Source organism: Leucoraja erinacea, chromosome 23 (assembly GCF_028641065.1).
Source record: "Leucoraja erinacea ecotype New England chromosome 23, Leri_hhj_1, whole genome shotgun sequence".
In the NCBI taxonomy this organism is placed as follows: Eukaryota; Metazoa; Chordata; class Chondrichthyes; order Rajiformes; family Rajidae; genus Leucoraja; species Leucoraja erinaceus.
This window is the reverse complement of record NC_073399.1, coordinates 27,466,076-27,489,911: the sequence shown is the minus strand read 5'-3', so window position 1 is coordinate 27,489,911 and position 23,836 is coordinate 27,466,076. Positions and strand designations below refer to the sequence as shown.

The 23,836-nt window shown below is 45.3% G+C and overlaps 2 protein-coding genes across 5 annotated transcripts in view; one reads left to right on the top strand and one right to left on the bottom strand.

Annotated features, from left to right (window-relative positions):
- Window positions 1-1,800: 1,800 nt before the first annotated feature.
- Window positions 1,801-23,836, top strand: part of dcxr (dicarbonyl/L-xylulose reductase) — a 25,562-nt gene continuing 3,526 nt past the window's right edge. The window contains exons 1-9 of one of the 3 annotated variants that reach the window (XM_055654165.1): window positions 1,801-1,947; window positions 2,503-2,600; window positions 4,208-4,362; window positions 5,135-5,177; window positions 6,369-6,468; window positions 8,150-8,214; window positions 9,226-9,343; window positions 10,114-10,229; window positions 19,814-19,832. In XM_055654165.1, coding sequence (XP_055510140.1) covers window positions 1,896-1,947; window positions 2,503-2,600; window positions 4,208-4,362; window positions 5,135-5,177; window positions 6,369-6,468; window positions 8,150-8,214; window positions 9,226-9,343; window positions 10,114-10,217 — 735 coding nt within the window. In that variant the 5' untranslated portion in view covers window positions 1,801-1,895 and the 3' untranslated portion in view covers window positions 10,218-10,229; window positions 19,814-19,832. Of the gene's footprint in view, window positions 1,948-2,502; window positions 2,601-4,207; window positions 4,363-5,134; window positions 5,178-6,368; window positions 6,469-8,149; window positions 8,215-9,225; window positions 9,344-10,113; window positions 10,736-19,813; window positions 19,833-23,836 lie in introns of those variants that run through there. The other 2 variants (XM_055654164.1, XM_055654163.1) reach the window with 2 other exon arrangements.
- LOC129708424 (ras-related C3 botulinum toxin substrate 3) overlaps window positions 12,638-23,836 on the bottom strand; it is a 23,517-nt gene continuing 12,318 nt past the window's right edge. The window contains exons 2-6 of one of the 2 annotated variants that reach the window (XM_055654167.1): window positions 22,883-22,954; window positions 22,686-22,803; window positions 21,277-21,339; window positions 19,167-19,326; window positions 12,638-14,117 (exon numbers count right to left, since the gene is read on the bottom strand). In XM_055654167.1, the coding sequence (XP_055510142.1) occupies window positions 13,987-14,117; window positions 19,167-19,326; window positions 21,277-21,339; window positions 22,686-22,803; window positions 22,883-22,954 (544 nt within the window). In that variant the 3' untranslated portion in view covers window positions 12,638-13,986. Of the gene's footprint in view, window positions 14,118-19,166; window positions 19,327-21,276; window positions 21,340-22,685; window positions 22,804-22,882; window positions 22,993-23,836 lie in introns of those variants that run through there. The other variant, XM_055654166.1, reaches the window with a different exon arrangement.

Genomic DNA, 23,836 nt, shown 5'->3' with positions numbered 1-23,836 from the left:
CAATTCTAACCCTCCTCGGCCCAGATGCACTGAAATTTGGGATGTAGGGGTGGTTCTTAATTCACTTTGCTCGTGGTCCCCACTGTTTTCCCTGTCTCTATTGAGGCTTACACACAAGGTGGTCATGCTGATGGCTTTAGTGTCAGCCCAGAGGGTCCAGTCCTTGCAAAAGTTGTGGGTGGATAGGATGCTCACCTCTGATACTGGGTTCACCTTTTTTATTTTTGACAACATAAAACAGAGTAGACCAGGGTCCTCGGGACAGAAATTACAATTTATGGCATAACCTGTGGGCCCAGGGTTGTGTGTAGTGCGTTACCTCCGACAGTATATGAAAGTTAGTAAGGGCTTAGAGGTTCGGACTTATCGTTGTTGATTAGCCATAAGAAGCCACATAAAGGGGTTTCTACTCGGACTATCTCCAGGTGGCTTAAGTTAGTTTTACTTCATGCGGGTGTGGATACTAAAATATTCAAATCTCATTCTACTAGGGCTGCAGCGACGTCCGCAGCAAGAAGCATGGATGTTCCATTAGGCCAGATTCTGTCGGCTGCAGGTTGGTCCTCAGCACGCACGTTTCAGGAGTTTTATAATAAACCTTTAGTGAAAAGGAGCGTGTTTGCTAGTTCAGTTTTGAGTTTAGTTGTATAGTGCCCCTCGGGTAGAGAGGTGACCACCGTTGTGTTGTTTTGTTTCTATATTAAATTGTTATTGTTTGAATACCATGACTGAACACTTTCCATTTCTTCAATTGTCAACTATACAGTGTGTGAGGCATGGACTCGTTTCCACGGCATGGAGTCACAGAGCTTTAAAATCTTCACGTAGTCACTCGTGTGACTCTGAAGTAATATAGTAAGATTAAACAAGCTTACCAGTTTGAAGTTTGATCTTTATTTTATGAGGAGTTACGATGAGTGATTACGTGCCCTCCACTCCCAAACCCTTCCTCATAAAGCTAACTGGTATTTCTAGTTTCTTGAATCTTACTAATCTCCAGTCAATCGGTTCCGGTCTGTGACTCCACACCGCTACCTTGAAGATTGATGCGCATGCGGGCTGACAGGCTCTTCACGTAATCCCTCATCGTAGCTCCTCATAAAATAAAGATCAAACTTCAAACTGGTAAGTTCTCGTTTAATCTTACTATTTTGAGTCTTGCACCGTTTGTTTGAGGGCGAGGGCAGCGACCCTTCTCAAGTCAAGAGTGTTTCATTGTCATATGTCTCAGATAAAACAACGGCATTCTATCTTGCAGCAGCACAAAATAATATGTAAACATAGTACTCAGTAAACAATATGAAAAAATGGAAAAAAAAGTTCAGTGTGTGTATATACACATATACACACATGAAGAAGGGTCTCGACCCGAAACGGCACCCATTCCTTCTCTCCAGAGATGCTGCCTGACCAGCTGAGTTACTCCAGCTTTCTGTGTCTGTCTTCAACATATACATAACATATACATACACGCATGGTAGATACAAAGAACTGCAGCGTTGAAAGAAAAGTTTAGAGTATTTGTTTTACCATTGGTCATCCTTAAGGACATTGTCTGTCTAATCTATGTATTCTGTACATTTAATACATGAATTAGTTCAGTCCAGGCAGTTTACTTGCAACGGGTCAAAGGGCATAAACAATGAATTAAATCAACACGTCGGCGTCACGTGCAACTACTCAAAGTTGGATAAGTTTGGAAGAAGTTTATTTATAATCTTAAAAACAACTTCGATGTTGTAAACATCGCGGTTTGTTTGCAAGCAGTTGATTGCGAAGTCTGGGAGTTTAGTGGGGAGGAGGGAGTTGGCCGTGAGTGGTGCCTGCCCCGGGGCGGCGCCGCCTACAAGGGGACGGGACGCGACTCCGGGCCGGGAGCTGCGCGCTGCGGCCCCATGGAGATCTGTCTGGCCGGCAAACGGGCCCTGGTGACGGGCGCCGGCAAAGGTGCGGGGTCCCGGGGGTTGGGGAGAGGCTGGTGTCTGTGGAGGTGTTCTATTGGGTGGGGAGAGAGGATCCTTTGGGTGGGGGAGGAGAGAGCGGTGGGTTTTGGGTGAGGGAGGGGAACAGGGTGCCTTTTGGGTGCTGCCTGGGGGGGGGGGGGGGGGTAAGAGGGTGCTCTAAGGGTGCGGGAGGGGTTGGTTCATTGGGTAGGAACAGTCTTGGGGGGGGTGGGGGGAAGTGGGAGAAAGTGTGTGGTTTGGGTGGTGGGGGTGGGGGGGGGGTGTTAGCTTGTCAATTGGAAGGAGTGGAGCCGGGAGAGGGGGGGGGGATGGAGGGTGGGGGGTAACCTAGTGGTCTGTGGGGAGGAGGGGGGTAGTTGCCCAGAGGGGGGGGGGGGGGGGGGGGGGGGGGGGGGGGGGCTGCTGTTGGGGCTGTGGCGCAGGGACTGCATTGAACTTTAAAGTCCTGTTTCTCGTCCTGTGGGTAAGGTTGATGGAACACCTGGACTTTGGGTCCTGAAGTGGGGAACAGAGGCTAAAGTCCATGTTTCTGTTACAGGGATCGGGAGAGCAACTGTCAAAGCCCTGCTGGCGTGTGGAGCTGAAGTGATTGCAGTGACCAGGACACAGTCTGACCTGGACAGCCTTGTGCAAGAGGTTGGTCAATTCCAACAGTGTGCTGGAGTACAGGCAGCATCTCAGAAAAACATGGATGAGTGAAATTCCGGGTCTAGACCCTTCTACAGAACGTCAGTCAGAAGAACGGTCTCGACCTCAAATGTCACCTATTCCTTGTCTCCAGAGATGCGGCCTGCGCTGAGTTACTCCAACATTCTGTGTTTATCTTCAGTGTAAATCAGCATCTGCAGTTCCTTCCTAAACTGTGTTTCTCCCAGCCTTCTGCTATGAACAGTTTCTGAATGCTGATGAACTGAATGGTGCTGTGAATTATGGACTCAAAGTGCAGGTCAAAATCTCACTTCTTCTTCAGAAGGGTCCCACACCAAAATGTCACCTATCCATTTTCTCCAGAGATGCTGCTTGACCCGTTGAGTTACCACAGCACTTTGTGTTTACCTTTGGTATAAACCAACATTTGCAGTTCATTGTTTATTAAAATAGTGCTGTGAATTAGCCTGAATAAAACAGAATTTAACTACAGGCAAGATGCTTGATTGATTAAAAAGTACAGGGTGGAAACAGGGCCTTCGCCATTGATGTCAACCATTGCTCTCCCTTTCACATTATGTTATCCCACTTCTGCATCCATTCCTTGAATAGGAGAAATATAAAGTACTATTAATCTACAAACCCGCACGTCTTTGGGTTAAATGAGGAAAACGGAGCACCTGGGAGAACGTGCAAACTGCACATAGCCAACACCCAAGGTCAGGATTGAACCCAGTGAGGCAGCAGCTCTATCAGTGACTTTTTAACCACCTCCTCTGCATGCATGAAGTGTTTGCCCACCTGGGCCACTGATGGAAACCACGAGACATCAGCACAGCCAGAAAGCCAGCTCAATTAGAGAGAGTTTAACTGGCAGAAGATAGACGCAAAAAGCTGGAGTAACTCAGCGGAACAGGCACATCTCTGGAGGGAAGGAATTGGTGACATTTTGGGTCGAGACTCTTCTTCAAACGAGTCTCAAGAAGGGTCTTGACCTGAAACATCACCCATTCCTTCTCTCCAGAGATTCTGCCTGTCCCGCTGTGTTGCTCCAGCTTTTTGTGACTATCTTCAGTTTAAACCAGCATCTGCAGTTCCTTCTTACATATGAGTTTAATTGTCATATGTACCAGCAATGGACCAATTAAATTCTTAATTGCTGCAACTTTACAGGCCTGTAAATGCAATAATACATAGATAATATAGAATAAGCAATAATAGTTTAGATTTGGGTCCACGTGATTAACTTGCAATTTTAGTTTTCTTCTTCCTCCTTTTATCTTTCTCGCTTCATACCCTGACTTTCCACCTGACCTAACTTCCATGAACATTCCTGCATTTTCTGTTGTTGAGCTAAACTAAATAGTGCAGTTTAAGTACTGGTAAATCTAATAGTGGCGTGTAAGAGGCTTTTAGATAGGCAAGGTATGGAGGGGTATAGATCATGTGAACACAGAGGAGATTAGTTTATCTTAGCGTCGTGTCCGGCATGGACACTGTGGGCCGAAGGGCCTGTTCCTGTGCTGTACTGTTCTGTGTTCTGTGATCAAGAATGTTATCACAGTTTATATAAAGCAAAGGTGTTTGTCTTTTAGTGTCCCAAGATACTGACAATCTGTGCTGACCTGAGTAACTGGGAGGCCACAGAGAAGGCACTGAAGGACATTGGTCGTGTGGATCTCCTGGTGAACAATGCAGCCGTTGCCCTATTGGAACCGTTCCTGGAGATGACCGAGGGCGCAATTGATAAGTGAGTAATAAAATGTTAGACGCAAGATGCTGAAGTAACTCAGGAGGACAGGCAGCATCTCTGGAGAGAAGGAATGAATGACGTTGTGGGTCAAGACCCTGCTTCAGACTTCTCTCCAGAGATGCTGCCTGTCCTGCTGAGTTACACCAGCATTTTGTGTGTATCTTTGGTGTAAACCAGCATCCGCAGTTCCTTTCTAAACAATAAAATATTAGAAACTTATCTTGGCCTTAAGGCCCATTGTCCTGGGTCTGAGTGGCGGTGGTCGGCCTGGCCAGGTGCTGTTATTGATGTTCTCCATCACTGCTGTGCTGCTCCGTGCCGCTGCAGGCCGCGTCCGATGCACACGCTCGGACTTGGAGCGCCGCTCGATCTAATGGAGTTCCAGGCTGCTGCAGGACCTCCAGTGGCCCACTCCCACCAACTCCAACCCACTCCCATGCCTCCGAGACTTTGGCCTGTGAATGCATCACGCTTTGCCTCACACGGCCACCCGTTCAGCCTTCGTACACCAGGGGGCAGGACATGAGCCTCACCGCCAGCTCGAGGGTTGCAAACGGGATGAGTATCGAGGAGCAGTCGTTAGCGTGAGTGCTGTCCCTCCTGGGAGCTCCATTTCAACAACAAACTCTCCAAATATGACAACAACTGACATAGTCATGGAGAGAGTAGAACAGGGGCCCTGCAGCTCTGGAGCCCACAGGCAGTGTGGAATATCAGGCTGATTGCTTCGTTATCTCATTAGTGACTTTGTTTTGCATTGACTTTGCAGATCATTTGACATTAATGTGAAAGCTATGCTGCATGTTTCACAGGTAAGAATATCACTGGACATGCATTAATTTAAAATCATAGAGCTTGGATAAAGCATGGAATTATACAGCATTGGCCCTTAGGCCCAATTCGTCCATACCAACCAAGATACCCCATCTAAGCTAGGTCCACTACTTGCCCACACCTGGTCTGTATCCCTCGAACCCTTCAAGCTCTCTGTGTACCTGTTTAAATGTCTTTTCAATGTTATCGTATCTGCCTCGATTACCTCCTATGGCAGCTCATTCCATACGCACAACACACTCCATGGGAGTAATGTTTATCTCAGTTTCCAGTTAAATCTTTTCCCTCTCACCTTAAATCTATGCAATCTTGTTCTTGATTTTCCCCACTCTGTAAAAAGAAAAAATTAAAAAGTCACTCTATAAGATCACCCCTAATCCTCCTGTGCTCCAAGGAATAAACTCCTGTTCTGCCCAACCTCTCTCTCCCTATAGGTTTGGCCTTGGGGGATGGTCAGAGACCTGCAGGAGTTTGGGAATGATGAAAGAAAGGCATTTGCAATTTGATATGGAACTGAATAGCTGAGAACCAGTAAAAGTTGGATCTTGAATGATTGGTTTTGCCTAATTTGAAGTGAAAATTGTTTTACCGCCATGGATAAATGCTTAAATGCATAATCTGTGCCATCTTAAAGTGTTGTCTGCAAAGCCAGTGACCTATCCCTGATGCATGAGGGACTTGTGGCCTGTGGGTCTGAGTCAGCAGCAGGTTGGCATGTTGGTTGACACTGTATTCTGTACTCTGGTATCTTTGTCTTTTCAACACCTTGCACCTGTTCTTTGTTTGACTGTACTTGGGTACAATGTGATCTGATTCGACTGGATAACGCACCAACAAAAGCTTTTCCCTGTGTCTTGGTACACGTGCCGATAATAAACCAACACCAATCCCATTTACATCCTGTGCTGTTGATACTATCGGTATTGTCAGGGCACTTAGTTTTAACAGATCACTGATTGTTATTAGCAAGTTGCCTTCAGGCTAGTCTTTGCTACATTGAAGCAAAGGTTTAGTGATAGTGATAAGTTCAGTGATTGTGTGTTTTGGCATTTTTACTATATGTAGGACTGCAAGGCAACAAAATTTTGTTCAGACCGCAAGGTCTGAATGACAATAAAGGCTACTTGCTACTTGTTACTTGTTAGTAATCATTTTGTAATGTTTTTAAGATTATTGCAAAAGGGATGAAGTGCCGTGGGGCCGGCGGGGCCATTGTGAATCTCTCCAGTCAGGCCTCGCAGTGTGCGCTGAAAGACCACGCCGTGTACTGTGAGTTCACCTTTTACTCATGGTCTTGTTCTGGGTGATTGTTTGATGTACAAATCCAATGTGAAGTACCTTGTGTTCTTGCCCATTCTACATTCACACTCTCTGTATTTTTTTTTATTTTGGGTATTCCTGGAGGAACTCAGTGGGTCAGGCAGCATCTGTGGAGGGAACGGGCAGACAACACTTCGGGTCGGGACCCTTCTTCAGACTGATGGACATGGGGAAGAATGCTGGATGAGAGAGGCGCTTCCTTCCCCTCCCATTCCACTCCATCAGTATGAAGGGTCCCAACACAAAACATCATCTGTCTAATTTCCTCCACAGATGCTGCCTGACCCGCTCCAGCACTGAGTTTTGTGCAATTCCAATACCTGCAGTTTCTTGTCTCCACCATTGTTGACAATGAGCATTCTAAAAACTGTGTTGAAATCAGTAATATGTGGAAGCTCAGATGTTGGTCAGTTGATGTGAAATAGTGTGCAATGAGGCAGGATAAGTAACAAAGCATGACAGTGAGATCTGTGTCCCAGTCAATAAACCTTGCTTGGGTGGAAATAGATTTGCCCCTGGCCTTCAATGATTATGCTGATGTGCCCAATAACTAAGTGGGCAGCACTGTGGCACAGCTGCTGCCTTACAGCGCCAGAGACCCCAGGTTCGATCCTGACCTCGGGTGCTGTCTGTGCAGAGTTTGCACGTTCTCACGGTGACCGCGTGGGTTTTCTCTGTGTGCTCTGGTTTTCTCCCACCTTCCAAAGACGTGGCTTCTGTAAATTGCCCCTAGTGTGTTGGGAGTGGATGATAAAGTAGGATAACAGAACTAGTGTGAATGGGTGATCGATGGTCGGCATGGACTTAGTGGGCCGTTTCCATCCTGTGTTAGTAAATTAAACTAAACAATATGATCGGCTCCTTTTTTCCCCTGGGTGCAGGAGAAACATTCTTCTGTAACCCACCTGGCTCGTGAACTTAACGCAAATCCAAGTGTTACCGAAGTGCAGTTCAGGAACCTACAGTGATCTATTTAACTATTGCTAGCAATCATTACTTAAGCTTTCTATCAGTTTTTGACCTTCCAATGAAGTGTTGCCATCTCCTAATACAGTTTGATAGAGGCAGCTTTCAGACCCGGAGGTTCCATGGGTGAACCCAGATGAGAATTTTGATAAGTCTTTTCCATTAAACGGCCTTTCAATATTTCCAAGCTTGACCATAGTCGCATACAATACACAATCGGCCACAGACTTTGGCCATAGTGTTTGTCCGTTGTAATACCCTCAAGGGTGACACAGTGGGCAACAGTAGAGTTGCTGACTCTCGCCGCCAGAGACCTGGGTTCAATCCTGACTACAGGTGCTGTCTCTACGCTGCTTGTTTGTACGCTCTCCCTGTGACCATGTGGGTTTCTTCCAATTCCAGTTTTCTCTCGCATTCCAAAGATGTGCAGGTTTGCAGATTAAATGGCCTCTGTAAATTGTCCCTAGTGTGCAGGATAGGACCAGTGTATGGGTGATCACTGGTTGGCACGGACTCGATGGGCCGAAGGCCCTATTTCGATAGTGTATCTCTAAACTAAAATAAAACAACGCCAAACTTTCAGAAACTGAATGCAGTTCCTCATTGGTGGGTTGATTGCAGACTCGTCACCTCTCATGTTTCTTGTTTGTCTTGGCTTTATCAGGTGCCACAAAAGGTGCTGTGGACATGCTGACTAAAGTGATGGCACTTGAACTGGGACCACACAAGGTAAGCACTGCATGTCCACACACACACTGAACCCTTTGATACCATCAATAGATGTGGTAAAATCTAACCAGAATTGATTAACAGTATGAACAGACAACGTTTGAAAGATTCTTCTTCAGAAGAAGGGTCCTGACCTGAAACATGGTCCGTCCATTCCCTCCACAGGTGCTTCCTGACCAGCATTTGGAGACGTGAGGAACTGCAGACCCTGGCTTACAACAAAAAGACACCAAGTGCTGAAGTAACTCAGTGGGTCAGGCAGCATCTCTGGAGAACATGGATAGGCGAAGTTGGGGTCGGGAACCTTCGTCTGACCCGAAGCATCACCGACCCATGTGCTCCAGAGATGCTGCCTGACCTTCTGAATTGCTCCAGCACTTTGTATCTTTTTTTGTAAACCAGCATCTTCAGTTCCTTATGTCTCCAAATGCTGGAGGAACTCAGCAGGTCAGGAAGCACCTGTGGAGGGAATGGACAGCTGACGTTTCAGGTCGGGACCTTTGTTCTTGTATCTAATGCTTCCTTTTATCTAATGCTTTATTATTTTAAGTTTCACCGATATTACTTTTAAAGCATTTCGTACTATGTTGGGATCCTGATGAAAATGCGATGAAGGCAATAGTATAAATATTGCACCATTCTTGTTGGTGCCGCTGGGCTGCATTAGTGCACCAGTTTGGGATGTACTTCAGCGAGCATTCGCCACCAGATGGCGTGTGGGACTACATCTGTCTTAGAATGGATTTTTCTTTGAAGTTATGAGGAGGATTAATAGTAACGACAACAACTTTGCGTGGCCTACTTATAATAATTGGCTGCACTGCTAAACGGGTGATGTAGCAATGTTATTGAACCACGCAGATGTGACTTCAGACTCTGCTTTGTTCGGACAGTACAATTAGTGTCTGTGCTGACTTGGTGTAAATAGGTTTGCGGAGTGTTAACATTGAGGACGTTGCCTAAATACCCGCTGTTTGTAGTAACGGAGCGGCATGTTTGTACTTGGCCCAGATACGAGTGAATACAGTGAACCCCACTGTGGTGATGACGGCCATGGGCCGGATCGGATGGAGTGACCCGGCAAAGGCGTCAGGAATGTTGTCCCGTATCCCACTTGGCAGGTTTGCAGGTGAGTCGCGGAGCGTGGAACTTGGCCCCTCCGCCCACCTTTACACTTTAGAAATACAGCGTGAAACACGTCCTTTGGTCCACGTCAACCAACGATCACCCCGTGCATTAACGCCATCCTACACACTAGGGACAATTTATAATATTTTTACCGCAGGCAATCAACCTACAATTTTTCACTGTACCTCAGTACACAGGACAATACTAAACCTAAACCTACTCAGGACAGACAGCAGGATGAGGAGAAACATTGCAATGACTTTGCAACAAAAAGAAATGAGCAGGAAAAGTGCAGACACTGGTTATGAGCAACATGCAACTTGTTGGGAGGTGAGGTAGAGATCTCCACCTTGTGTTTGGGGCACCACATCCTCACTGCTGTGGGGAGTCAGACAATGGCTCTGTTCCCTTTGCACAGTTACACTCGCATGGCACTGAATTGTTTAGTTCTTCCCTGCAGAATCTTTTTTTAATGTTTAGTCTATTGGCACATGTACCGAGATACAGTGACAAGCTCTTTTGTTGCATGTTATCCAGTCAGTGGAAAGACCATACATGATTACAATCGAGTGGACCACACTGTAGATACAGAATAAAGGGAATAATGCTTAGTGCAAAATAAAGTCAGATTAAATATAGTCCCAGGGTCTCCAATGAGGTAGACGGTAGACTCTGCCCCAGCCCATCTCCACTGGATGGGCACACGTTGAGTGTATATGTGCTGCTCTACATAGATTCTAGACTGACACTCAGTTGTCTCCTCATTTGCAGAAGTTGAAGATGTGGTGAACACAATCATCTTCCTCCTCAGTGACAAGAGCGCGATGATCACAGGAACCGCTCTGCCCGTGGACGGCGGGTTTCTTGCCTCCTGAGGCCATCTGGGGGTAAATGAGGGGTTTGTAAAAGCCGCTTGTAATTTAGTCTTGAATTATATGAAGTAGAGTCTTTGCAATCAACTGATTTTTCCTGAGGAATCTATGAGGATGGAAAATGAAATACTAGAGGGTGTGGCTTTAAGGTGAAGGGGTCAAAGTTTAAAGGTGTGGGGCATGTTTATTACATGGTGGGTGGTGGGTGCCTGGAATGTGTTGCTGGGGTGCTGGTTGAGACAGATATGTTGTGGCATTTGAAAGGCTCATGGACATGCAGAGAATGGAGCGGTATGGGTTATGGCAGGTAGATAAGTGGTCTTGGCATCATGTTTTGCACTGACATTGTGGGCAGAAGGGCCTGTTTCTGTGCTGTTCCATGTTCTACGTGTATAATGAACAAACTTATACCAGAACACAGCAGATGTGTAGCTTTCTGCCCTTGAATTGCTGCATTTTACAATGATCTCAATTGTCCTTACCTTTGCTGTACACTCATTGTTAAAAATCCTTCATGTAGGGGAATTGAATCGGCTTCCCTTTAGTTTGAAGCAGAGGTATACAAATTCTGAACGGTAAGAAACTATCGCAGTGGCAGAGATGTGTCACATCAGAGGCACCAGTTAAAGGGTAAGGAACAAAGAGTTTCCAGGAGATTCAGAAACAAGGAACTGCAGAAGGTTTACAATAAAACACACAGCGCTGGAGTAAGTCAGCTGGCCAGGCAGCATCTCTGGAGAAGATGGATGGGTGACGTTTAGGGACTGATGTTCTCCCGCGATGCTGCCTGACCCGCTATGTTACTTCCGCACTTTTTGTTTTACATGAGATTCACTTGTTTTTTTTAAAATCCGTAATGTAGAAGCCTCATCTCCAGCGCACTGATTGGTTCCAAGAGTCACATGAATCCCTTTTTTAAAATTAATGCCTTGTATTCTGGCTTGTTCTTCAGTCTCCATTTCTCACTTGTTTCAATTTAGCCGAGTCTTCCATCCACACACTTTGATTCATTGCTGTGCTACCATTTTACATTGATTACTAACCCCTGCTCTCTGCACACTTCTCATAAATCCAGTTCTTGCATCCACTTAACGCCCCTTTCATCTATCAATGCTGAGCTCATCTTTGCATTTTTATTGCCTGGACTTGCATTTCTGGCGACCAAAATGGTCTTCATTAATTTCCCCGACTCATAAACTTCTAGCCCCAATCACTTTATTATGTGAGTTTTCCTCGCTGTTATCAGAAAACGTGAAAGAAGAAAGTGTTACATTTATAATAATGTTACTTTCCTAAATCTTCCCAGACTTTTGGGTTATCTATTTCTTTCACTAATCAGGACAAGTAGCATTGTCTTTTTCTTTTTAATTCATTGATATTTTCAAAAATCTTCATTGCTGGTACAAGCACAAATTATGAAGCAATGTGATCTGCCTCAAGGGATGTTAGGAAGGATTGGTGGACTTTTTTCATTGTTCCACACTGTACTATCCGACACCATTATGGTAAAGTCAAAGTCTGAAGGGTCCCAAACCAAAATGTCACATGTCCATTCCCTCCGCAGGTGCTGACTGACCCCCTGGGTTACTCTAGCACTTTAGTGTTTTGCTCAAGAACGCAGCATCTGCAGTTCCTTGTGTCTCCAGGGAAAAGTCATGCTGGAACATTTAATTCTCCAATTTTAGTGAAATTGATACGTGTGGTGAGAAGTGAGAAGTGGAGACTGAAGGACAAACTAGAATACAAGGCACTTTGGTGCGTTTATCTTTGGCTAACTAAAGGCAATTCTACAGGGTCTAGTTAGCTTCGTTTTTTAAAAAAAAGCTTCAAAATGTGCAACTGTTCTATAATTTTGTCTCACACTACTTCAATCATCTCTAGCCCTCATCCACCCACCTGCCTATCAAAATAAACCCATCGCCAGTATCCACCTATTACCTCCCACGCTTTGTCCTGACCTCTCCTATCCAAGTTCTGCTATCCATGTTCTGACCTGCTGATCTACTCCGCACTGTGTGTCCTTTTTTAAACCTGTACTTGATAGTCAGGATACACATGGGGCAAAGGGCATTCATTCTGTGCCGTGCTTAGACAAACTGTACAGAAACAGGCCCACCGACCCGCGATCACCCTGTACACTAGCACTAGCGATCATTTACAACTTTTTTTACCGAAGCCAATTAACCTCTTTTGAGTGTGGGAGAAATTCGAGCACCTGGAGAAAACCCATGCAGTCACAGGGAGAACACACAAACTTCATACTGACAGCACCCGTAGCCAGGATCAAAGCTAGGTCTTGTGCTGTGTTCATCTATTGTGCTTCCTTTAGAACCAAGACAAAAGTATCAAGGGATGGCTTAGGTGATTCTTAAAACATTGAAACACAATTGTTACACTTGTCATAAATAAAACAATCAAGGTAATGAGGATACTACAATATTTAATGAAATTCATTTTAAAACACAATTTTAGTTCAAGAGGTTGCACCTTGAGAATGTATCATTAGAAATTCTCAGACTGGTATGAATGCATTTAAGAAATCACAGAAAACAAGACAAAAATAAAAACAGACATTGCCAGGAGACTCAGATCTCTCCCGCGGTTAAGGCTAGGATGTTATATTAGAATAAAATATTGGGGCTGAAATCATGCAGGCCAGTAATACACAAATGAAGAGAAGATGCATGTTGGCAGAACAGGTTTGTTAGTGCCAGCTGCAGCAAGTGGTGGCCACGTGTGTGGCTGGAAACAGCATCTGCACTTTCCATGTACAATGGAGAAACCCTTCTCGGTATCGGTCATAACACAGTCTGCTCGCATGGCCATAAAGTTAATGAATACAACAGTTAAACACCGACTTTACATAACCAGCAGAAAGCCTTTATCACACAAGTCTTTCACATACACAAGCTTTTACCCCACCCCCCCCCACCACCCTTTTTACCCATGCTGCATTCAGTGATCCCATATTAACCAGAGCTGCTTACAGGAAGGTCAAAAATATGTCCACAATAATTAACACCGCAGTATCCCTCGTTTTGATTTCCTGTAATGAGAGGGTAGTTACAAACAAAAGCCAAAGCATATGTGCAAAAATGTTCACTTACACTGAAATATTCATGAACTTCTGTGTGTTCAGAGGGGCTCAAATATTAAATATTTATCCAAAACAAATTGTTTAAAATGTCAGCATGATAAATGGCAATGCAGACATCGATAGATAATTGTCAGTGTGGTGTGAGGGGCAGAATCACTGTCCCACAGTATTGGACAGTCCCAACATTGGCAGTTAACATGTAAGGAGCAACTGATGAGGGATCAGACCGCCTGTCAGTGAAGGAGTAGACATAGTAGATGGACAATAGACAGAGTCTGAAGCAAATCCCTGCAAACAGTCCACAGCTTCACATTACAAATCAGAAAGTTAAGCTCACAAAGATGAAATGACCCATTAATACTGTTTCCACAATGGAAGAAGAAATTTGGCAACCACTGCATTGAGTTGGATAAAACTACCAAAAGTGGGGATACTGCAGCTGAAAACAAAATGGAGTCCACTCATGAAGACAGTCACATTGCCTCACATAAAAATCCAACACATTGCTAAGAGAGTAATTACTGACTTCAGGACTTGACGCTCAAGGCTAGCTGCTCCGACAAGAGGCGACAAGAAAACTCTTTCCTGCAGACTCATTCCACACAGGACCACGATTTGGATAAAGTACCAGCAGATTGCGTTGCCATGAAGGTATGGTTCTTGAACAGCCTCTCTCTAGAAGACGGTGCACTTCTTTCGACGCTTTTTCACGGGTGGTGGACACAGCACGGCACGAATTGCTTCATCGAAGACAGTCTTTAGACCCCGCTGCGTGAGAGCGGAGCATTCCAGGTACTTCACAGCACCTACAGGCGAGAAACACGGCTGAACATACCAACCAGCGATCACCCCCACCCCCCACACTCGCACTATCCTATACACTAGGGACAATATACAATGTTACCAAAGCCAATTAACCTACAAATCCGTACATCATTGATATGAGGGAGGAAACTAGAGCACCCGGAGAAAACCCACGTGGTCACAGGGAGATCATACAAACTCCGTACAGACAGCTGCCGTAGTCAGGATCGAACCAGAGTCTCTGGCGCTGCACCACCGGGCTGCCCTCTAGCAGCTGTCCAAACTCACTGCGCCAGTTATTCGTTAACCAGTCCTATGATCAATTTCCAGGTGGGCAAGGTCATGTACAAACAAGTCACAATACATTACAGTCCTTCCAACCCTCAGAGCAGATACTAGTAATTTTATTAAAGTTTTGTTTTTTTGTTTGCTTTTGATTGATTGAAAAATACAGTAGGGCAATAGGTCCTTCGGCCGACTGAATTCATGCTGACCATTGATCACCAGTTGACACTAGTTCTGTTATACCACTTTTGCATCCACTCCCAGCACAAGGGGGCAATTTACCTACAAACCCGCACATCTTTGGGACTTGGGAGGAAACCCACCTTAGGAGACAAATAAGGAGAGAAGGGAAATGTGAAGCCAGGTGGAGGGATATAGGTGGGAGAGGTGTGGGTTAGTGGGTGAAGTAGGTATGTACCTGGGTAGTGCACAGGGAAGAGCGGGTGGGGGGGTTATAGTTGGAAAACTCAATGCTCATAGTGTTGCAAGCTTTTTTCAACGGAGGATAAATAAATGTTTGAAATGCCAAAATGAGAACGTCTGCCAAGTGTTTACTTTAAATTCTGAACAAGTTTGGACACACGGTAGATGGAGTGCGAGCAAAAATCACCAGGAGTAAATGCTGAATTTATTATTGAAGCAATGACCAATAAAGCACATCAACTCCTCTACTTCCTGCGAAGGTTTAGGAAGTTCAGCATAACTCCCCAAACAACACCACCAACTTCTACAGATGCTCCGTAGAAAGCATTTTATCAGGATGCATCACAGCTTGGTTTAGGAAACTGCTCCGTCCAAGACCGCAGGAAATTGCAGAGAATTGTGGACGCAGCCCAGACCATCACACAGACCAACCTCCCTTTCCATTGACTGATCTACACTTCACACTGCCTTGGCAAGGCCACCAGCATAATCAATGACCAGTCTCACCCAGGTCAATCTCTAACCTCCCTTCTCCTATCAGGCAAGATGTACAGAAATGTGAACACACAGAGCCCCATATTCAGGGACAGTTTCTTCCCAGCCGTTTAGGATATTCCCTAGGACATTGAGGGAAGTTAGTGTAGAAATAGCCGGGGCTATGACAGAAATATTTCAAATGTCATTAGAAACGGGAATAGTCCCCGAGGATTGGCGTACTGCGCATGTTGTTCCATTGTTTAAAAAGGGTTCTAAGAGTAAACCTAGCAATTATAGACCTGTTAGTTTGACTTCAGTGGTGGGCAAATTAATGGAAAAGATACTTAGAGATAATATATATAAGCATCTAGATAAACAGGGTCTGATTAGGAACAGTCAACATGGATTTGTGCCTGGAAGGTCATGTTTGACTAATCTTCTTGAATTTTTTGAAGAGGTTACTAGGGAAATTGACGAGGGTAAAGCAGTGGATGTTGTCTATATGGACTTTAGTAAGGCCTTTGACAAGGTTCCTCATGGAAGGTTGGTTAAGAAGGTTCAACTGTTGGGTATAAATGCAGGAATAGCAAGATGGATTCAACAGTGGCTGAATGGGAGAAGCCAGAGGGTAATGGTGGATGGCTGTTTATCGGGTTGGAGGCAGGTGACTAGTGGGGTGCCTCAGGGATCTGTGTTGGGTCCTTTGTTGTTTGTCATGTACATCAATGATCTGGATGAAGGTGTGGTAAATTGGATTAGTAAGTATGCAGATGATACCAAGATAGGGGGTGTTGTGGATAATGAAGAGGATTTCCAAAGTCTACAGAGTGATTTAGGCCATTTGGAAAAATGGGCTGAAAGATGGCAGATGGAGTTTAATGCTGATAAATGTGAGGTGCTACACCTTGGCAGGACAAATCAAAATAGGACGTACATGGTAAATGGTAGGGAATTGAAGAATACAGTTGAACAGAGGGATCTGGGTATAACCGTGCATAGTTCCTTGAAGGTGGAATCTCATATAGATAGGGTGGTAAAGAAAGCTTTTGGTATGCTAGCCTTTATAAATCAGAGCATTGAGTATAGAAGCTGGGATGTAATGTTAAAATTGTACAAGGCATTGGTGAGACCAAATCTGGAGTATGGTGTACAATTTTGGTCGCCCAATTATAGGAAGGATGTCAACAAAATAGAGAGAGTACAGAGGAGATTTACTAGAATGTTGCCTGGGTTTCAACAACTAAGTTACAGAGATAGATTGAATAAGTTAGGTCTTTATTCTCTGGAGCGCAGAAGGTTAAGGGGGGACCTGATAGAGGTCTTTAAAATGATGAGAGGGATAGACAGAGTTGATGTGGATCAGCTTTTCCCTTTGAGAATAGGGAAGATTCAAACAAGAGGACATGACTTCAGAATTAAGGGACAGAAGTTTAGGGGTAATATGAGGGGGAACTTCTTTACGCAGAGAGTGGTGGCGGTGTGGAATGAGCTCCCAGTGGAAGTGGTGGAGGCAGGTTCATTGGTATCATTTAAAAATAAATTGGATAGGCATATGGATGAGAAGGGAATGGAGGGTTATGGTACGAGTGCAGGCAGGTGGGACTAAGGGGAAAAAAAATGTGTTCGGCATGGACTTGTAGGGCCGAGATGGCCTGTTTCCGTGCTGTAATTGTTATATGGTTATATGTTATATGGTTATCAGGCAACTGCACTATTCTATCAACAATTAGAGAGCAGTCCCAAGCTACTAGCTACTTCATTGGAGATCCTCAGTCTATTTTTAATTGCACTTTATTGGACTTTACCTTGCAGTAAACTTTATTCCCTTTATCAATATCTGTACACAATGGATGGCTTGATTGTAATCATGTATAATCTTTCCGCAGATTTGTTAGTGCACAACAAAAGCTTTCACTGTACCTTGGTACATGTAACAATAAACTAAACTACAATGGTGAAGTGATTCGGCTGGTAGCGTCACTGCGCGGGTATTTACAGGTGATGTCAAACGATTCATTTCATCTAAAGGCCTTTCACACACAGAGGCTGATGCTCAAAAGGCGGTGGTGAGAGTATTATTTGGTTTTGGTTTAGGTGGGGGAGGGTGAATTTAATGAGGGCAATAGCTGACACTAACCAGAAACACAAAGTCGCTGGGTTCTGGCAGCCTCTCCCAGGGGGTTTGGATGTGGAAGATTTCTTCACTTTCTCACGAACTGACAATAAAAGTCAACACTGCACGGAGCAGAATGGAGGGCGCACGGCATTCTCCCAGCCGCTGCAACAAAAGCTTCTTTCAGCCTAACAGACCTCCTCCAGCAGAAAGCACAGTCCTTATACTCACGGCAGGAACCCAATACTAGTCATTATAGGCAGTGATAAACGATACATCCCTGATAATTAATTGCAAAAGATCGTTTACACACATAAGAATGCGGGTTATTTCACTGCCTCACCTTTTCTTTCTCGACTCAACAGTCACGTGGCCAGGTATTCTAGTCCCTTACTGACTTACCTTTGTCTGTCACATATGTATTGGACAAACAAAGAACTGCAGAAGCTGCTTTATACCAAAGGTAGACACAAAGTGCTGGAGTAACTCAGTGGCTCAGGCAGCATCTCTGGGGAAAAAGCTGGGTGACGTTTCAGGTCGGGATCCTTCTTCAGACTTGCGTATTGACATCTGACGTACGTATTGGAGCTAGGTGGCTTTGCACCAACTCAAGACAATCTGGACTATCGGCTTTGCAATCAATGGACTGAGCTAGAGTGCAATGTGCCGACACTAATATTTAGTGCTAGACTGGGCAAGGATATCCTGCTGCGACCATGTGGCCACAGATTACTGTCAGCAGTCAATATTGCAGCCCTGGTGGTAAAAGCAACAGCTTGCCAGCCTGGTGGAACAGCACATACACTTCCTTCCCATCACTGAGTCTGGATCGAACCTGGTCTCTGGCCATTGTGTGGCTGCCACCTGCTTCTACTTGGTAAATGGGGCAGAGTCTGGCCATCTTAATGCTGCCGTTTGCATTGAGATCATTTACTGTGAGCTGTGACACGTAAGGCCATTTCACTGTGGCTCCCACAGTAGTGGTACAGCTCCTGACTTTTGTTCATTCTTGCTTAGCTGGAAGTTAGAGCGTTGCATCCGATCGCCTAAGCTGCAGGACAGTCGTGCAACAAAAGAACTGCAGACTTGCATCCAAGTGCGTTGCAGGAAAACAAAACCCCATGTGCAAGCTGAGAAAACAGCAATTGGCACAGCAGCTCAGTGGAACGTCAATGTATAGAAACACTTCAGCAACAAACTATTCCCTCTGGTTCTCGCCTCAATAATAAACACTAAATGGGTTCAAAATTATCAACATTTTTTTTTAATTTGAATTATTTTATTATGGCTTCATTTCTAAATATTAAAAATAGTTACTAAACTGGAATTTTTGATGCAGGAGACTGCAGGACACACACTGTTCTTCATGAGCTGGCCAAGGTCTGGAAGAGTAGAGGGTTTTTAAAAAAATCAAATCTTTTGATCCAGTTGAGTGGAAGAACGGCGTGTGTATTACAAATACCACCCACCTGTCAAGGCCTTCAAGATATTTTGTTTGACAGGGGAACAGAATTATCATTTCAATGTGGCCAGTGCATTGACCCAATGTGGCCAGTAGATTGTGTCAGTGTGGCCAGTGTATTGTCACAATGTGACCAGTGTATTGACACAATGTGGCCAGTAGATTGTGTCAGTGTGGCCAGTGTATTGTCACAATGTGACCAGTGTATTGATACAATGAGGTTCCTACATTATCCCAAGGTGTGTGTTGAACTGGCAAGCCACAACTCTTGGGGCCCCCAGCACCACTTACCAATCTCCCTGGCCATGGCCAGCCCCTGTGGGTACGTAATGGGAGCCAGCTTTTTATCCCGCAGCCGCTCAATGGTGTCCTTGTCATCTCGCAGATCCAGCTTTGTTCCCACCAGGATTATCGGCGTGTTGGGACAGTGATGTCGGACCTCTGGGTACCACTGCGGGCAAGTTCACAGAAACCAATTATTTGAAGGACAGACATTTCAAACACATTTCCAATTCTGGGCTTTCACATAAGCAACTCAATCTAATTACTATTTTGTTGCAAATATCAACGTTGTGCTTTATGGAGTCACTCATGGAGAATACACCAAGATCTGACCGAGGGTGGCACGTTGCCTCATAGCGCCAGATATCCAGGTTCGACCCTGACCTCGGCTGCTGTCTGTGTGGACTTTGCCAGATGTCAAGGTCAAGACAGTTGGTCTTTACCGGTTACCGGTTGACCAATCCCTCAACCGGCAACATCTCGGTTACAGACTTTAACCAACATTACAATGGTAGGGATAAAAGGTTTTCCCTTCCCGAAGGAGGAGGAAATCTGTGCTACCAATCAACTGAGCACCATCTTGGTCAAGACATCATGGATAAGCACTGGGAGGATGCCTTGTTTTAACAGTCTTTTTTAATGGATTTTGGTTATAGCGGACAGACTTACCGACATCTGCTGACACCACACCCAGCCCACACTGCTTCCACTGCTTCCAGGTCACGCCTGCTGCCGCTACCACCGACACTTCCCTGCACTCCGGCTGCCCGTGGCCCACAACCGTTGATGCCGCCAATCCTCCACCTCTCTCCCGGCCACCAGCAGGCTTGGGCCGTCTACTAACAAGGACCAGTATCGGACTGAGAGTCCAAAGTATGGTCGTGATCCGAAACGTCATCTATCCGTATTCGAGAGAGAGATGCTGGCTGACCTGCTGTGTTGCTCCAGCACTTTGTGTCCTTTTGTGTATTAACCAGCAACTCCAGTTGTTTGTTTCCACTACTTTTAGTTTAGTTTAGAGATGCAGCGCGGAAATAGGCCCTTTGGCCCACCGAGTCCACGCCGACCAGTGATCCCCGCATATTAACACTATCCTAGACACTAGGGACAATTTAAACATACACCTACAAACCTGTAGGTCTTTGGAGTGTGGGAGGAAACCGAAGATCTCAGAGAAAACCCATGCGGTCACGGGGAGAACGTACAAACTCCGTGCAGACAGCACCCGCAGTCCTGATCAAACCCAGGTCTCCTGCTCTGCAAGGCAGCAACTCTACCGCTGCACCACCATGCTGCACCTTATACAATGATAATCCCTTATCGGTGATCGTGGACAATCGACAATAAACGGACACCATTTGCTCCATGAACAGTTTCCCTCCGCAAGTGTTGAAAACCTAAAAATATGAACCCTGCACTGCCAGCCATAAACTGCTGCAAAGAGTGTAGTCGAGAATTAGTGAAGAGAACAAGGTTTGTGTAGCTCCCTACCACCGCCACCCACAACACCCCCCACAATCTGGGAGTCCAGGCCAGCCTGAATAGGTACCAGCAGCGATATCTCTTGTGGGTACACAAAAATGCTGGAGAAACTCAGCGGGTGCAGCAGCATCTATGGAGCGAAGGAAATAGGCAACGTTTCGGGCCGAAACGTTGCCTATTTCCTTCGCTCCATAGATGCTGCTGCACCCGCTGAGTTTCGCCAGCATTTTTGTCTACCTTTGATTTTCCAGCACCTGCAGTTCCTTCTTAAAAAAACAACGAGATATTTCTTATGCTAGCTTTGTCTGAGTTTAGTTTAGAGATACAGCATGGAAACAGGACCTTTGGTCCTTCCAGTCCACGTTTACCATCCGTTCAAACTAGTCTGAGATGTTATCCCATCCCACCTAAACATTCGGGACAATTTTCAACAGCCAACTAAGCTACAAACCTACACGTGTTTCGGAAGGAATCCGGAGCACCCGGAGGAAAACCACGTGCACACAGGGAGAATGTGCAAACTCCACAAGGACAGCACCCGAGGTCTGGATCAAACCCGGGTCTCTGGCGCTGTGAGGCAGCAGCTCTACCCGCTGCACCACTGTGCAGACCTAACAATTCCAAAAGCGAATATTACCTTTGCTCTGACGTTTTCAAAGGACGCTGGACTCACGAGTGAAAAGCAGATCAAAAACACATCCTGTGTAAATGTAGAGAAGGAACTGGTTACTTGAGGCCCTGTCACCATAACCCAGACATTTACACAACTTGTTATCAATGAAATTGACACAAGGTGACATGGTTATCAGAGATTAAAGACATTGTTTTAAATAAGGACAGGGGTGCGGAAGCAGGTGTGTAACTAATGCCATCCCTGGATGTGATTGGGTAACTGCAAGATACATTAACGTGAAGGGAAGAGACTGTGGAACCATCGAATGCAGAGACAGACAGACAACCACACGTACACGCACGCACGCACGCACGCACACACGCACGCATATAAATTCTTGGAATGACGGAAATGACGTACACAAAATATATGGATTTGCAAAAGATTTGTGATAAATCAATAAATGCTTACATGTGTGTGTAGAATGACTGTGGGGGGGGGGGTGGAGGGAAGAAGGGCCTGGTGTGTCCTTTATTCTGTAAATGAGTGAATTTTATAGTGGTTTTTAAGCATTTGAGAAGTGTGGATGTTGATGTCTCCTTCAGGGAGATGGCTAATTAGGGTTCATAAACTACATTTTGTAAAGACAGCAGACAGTGTCATTTAGAATCCCTGGAACATACAGCATGGAAACAGGCCCTTTGGCCCAACTCATTTATGCTGGCCCCTATGCTCCATCTAAGCATTTGCCCACTAGTGGCTCGTATCCCTCTAAACTTTTCCTATCCACATGCCTGTCCCAAGTGTCTTAAAAGATATATTATTGTACATGCCTCAACTACCTCCTCTGACAGTTCCCCACCCCCCACCCGGTATGCCCCAACAAGACACATCTGTCTCTCCCTCCCCCTCCCCCTCCACCTACATTCTATCCACTAGCCTCACAATTCACAACTCCTCACCGTTTTGTCTCACAACTTCTTCACCGTTTCATCTCTGGCCTTTGTCCGACCATCAAAAAAAACTCCCCTCACCTGTAGCTACCTGTTACCTGCCAGGCTTTGTCCTGCCCCTCCTCTCTTCAAGCTTTCTCCCCCCCAACAATCAGTTTGAAGAAGGGCCCTGGCCCATAACGTCACTTTCTCCAGAGAGATGCTGCCTGACCCAGCACTGTGCCTTCCACTGACAGCTCGTTCCATATACCCATCACCCCCTGTGTGAAAAAGTTGCCCCTCAGCTTCCTATTGCATCTTGTACCCTCTCACCTTAAACCCTTGTCCACTGCTTCTTGATTCCCCCACCCTGGGTAAATGACTGTGCGTTCAACCTGTCACTTCCCCTCATTTGGATAGTAAAGGAGGATTAGCAATTTATAAAGTCCAACGTAAGGAATGAATCTCAGCAATAGAATGTTACAAAGATAGCCAGCATACCGTTTGTGGATAAGAGAGAGGTCGCAGTCGATCATAGTCCTCCTGACCTGCTGTGTCCCACAGTCCCAGATTCACCGGTTTCCCATCGACCATTACATTCGCCGAATAGTTGTCAAATCTACAAAATTAAAGCATTAGAATTGAAAGCAGGGACAGTGTAGACACCACGGAGACAGAGCACTGGACTGGATACTTACACTGTTGGGATGTACTCGCCAGGGAATGCATTGGTGGTGTAGCTGATGAGGAGACATGTCTTACCTACAGCCCTGCAAAACAGCAAAGACACTGCCTTTAGATACAACATTTCAAGACTTAAATCCTTAAGTTATAGGAGCAGAATTAGGCCATTCAGCCCATAAAGTCTACTCTACCATTCAATCTTGGCTGATCTATCTTTCCCTCTCAACCTCATTCCCTTGCCTCCTCCCCATAACCCCCGACACCCGTACTAATCAAGAATCTCTCAATCTCTGTCTTAAAAATATCCATAGATAGCGTCCACAGCCTTCTGTGGCAATGAATTCCACAGATTCACCACTCTCTGACTAAAGAAATTCCCCATCTCCTTTCTAAAGGTACGTCCTTTTATTTGGAGGCTGACGTCTGGTCCTAGACTCTGTCAATAGTAGGAACATCCCTCTGGTCCGGGACCAATAATTGCAAACAGTTAAAAATTCATTCAAACTATCTTTAATGGGCCTTTAACCTGCACGATATATGTTGTACTCTTTATTCTTTATCTCTACACTGTGGACGGCTCGATTGTATTCATGTATAGTCTTCTTTGGATAGTACACATTGGTATCATTTAAAAATAAATTGGCTAGGCATATGGATGAGAAGGGAATGGAGGGTTATGGTATGAGTGCAGGCAGGTGGGACTAAGGGAAAAAAATAAGAAAAAAAAATTGTTCGGCACGGACTTGTAGGGCCGAGATGGCCTGTTTCCGTGCTGTAATTGTTATATGGTTATATGGTTACACAAACAAAAGCTTTTCATTGTGCCTTGGCACACATGACAATAATAAACTCAACTAATCAAACATACAGGCTGATAATTCAGAAAGAAGGAACTGCAGATGCTGGTTTACACAAGGACAACATGCTGCAGTAACTCAGCAAGTCAAGCAGTATTTCTGGTGAACATT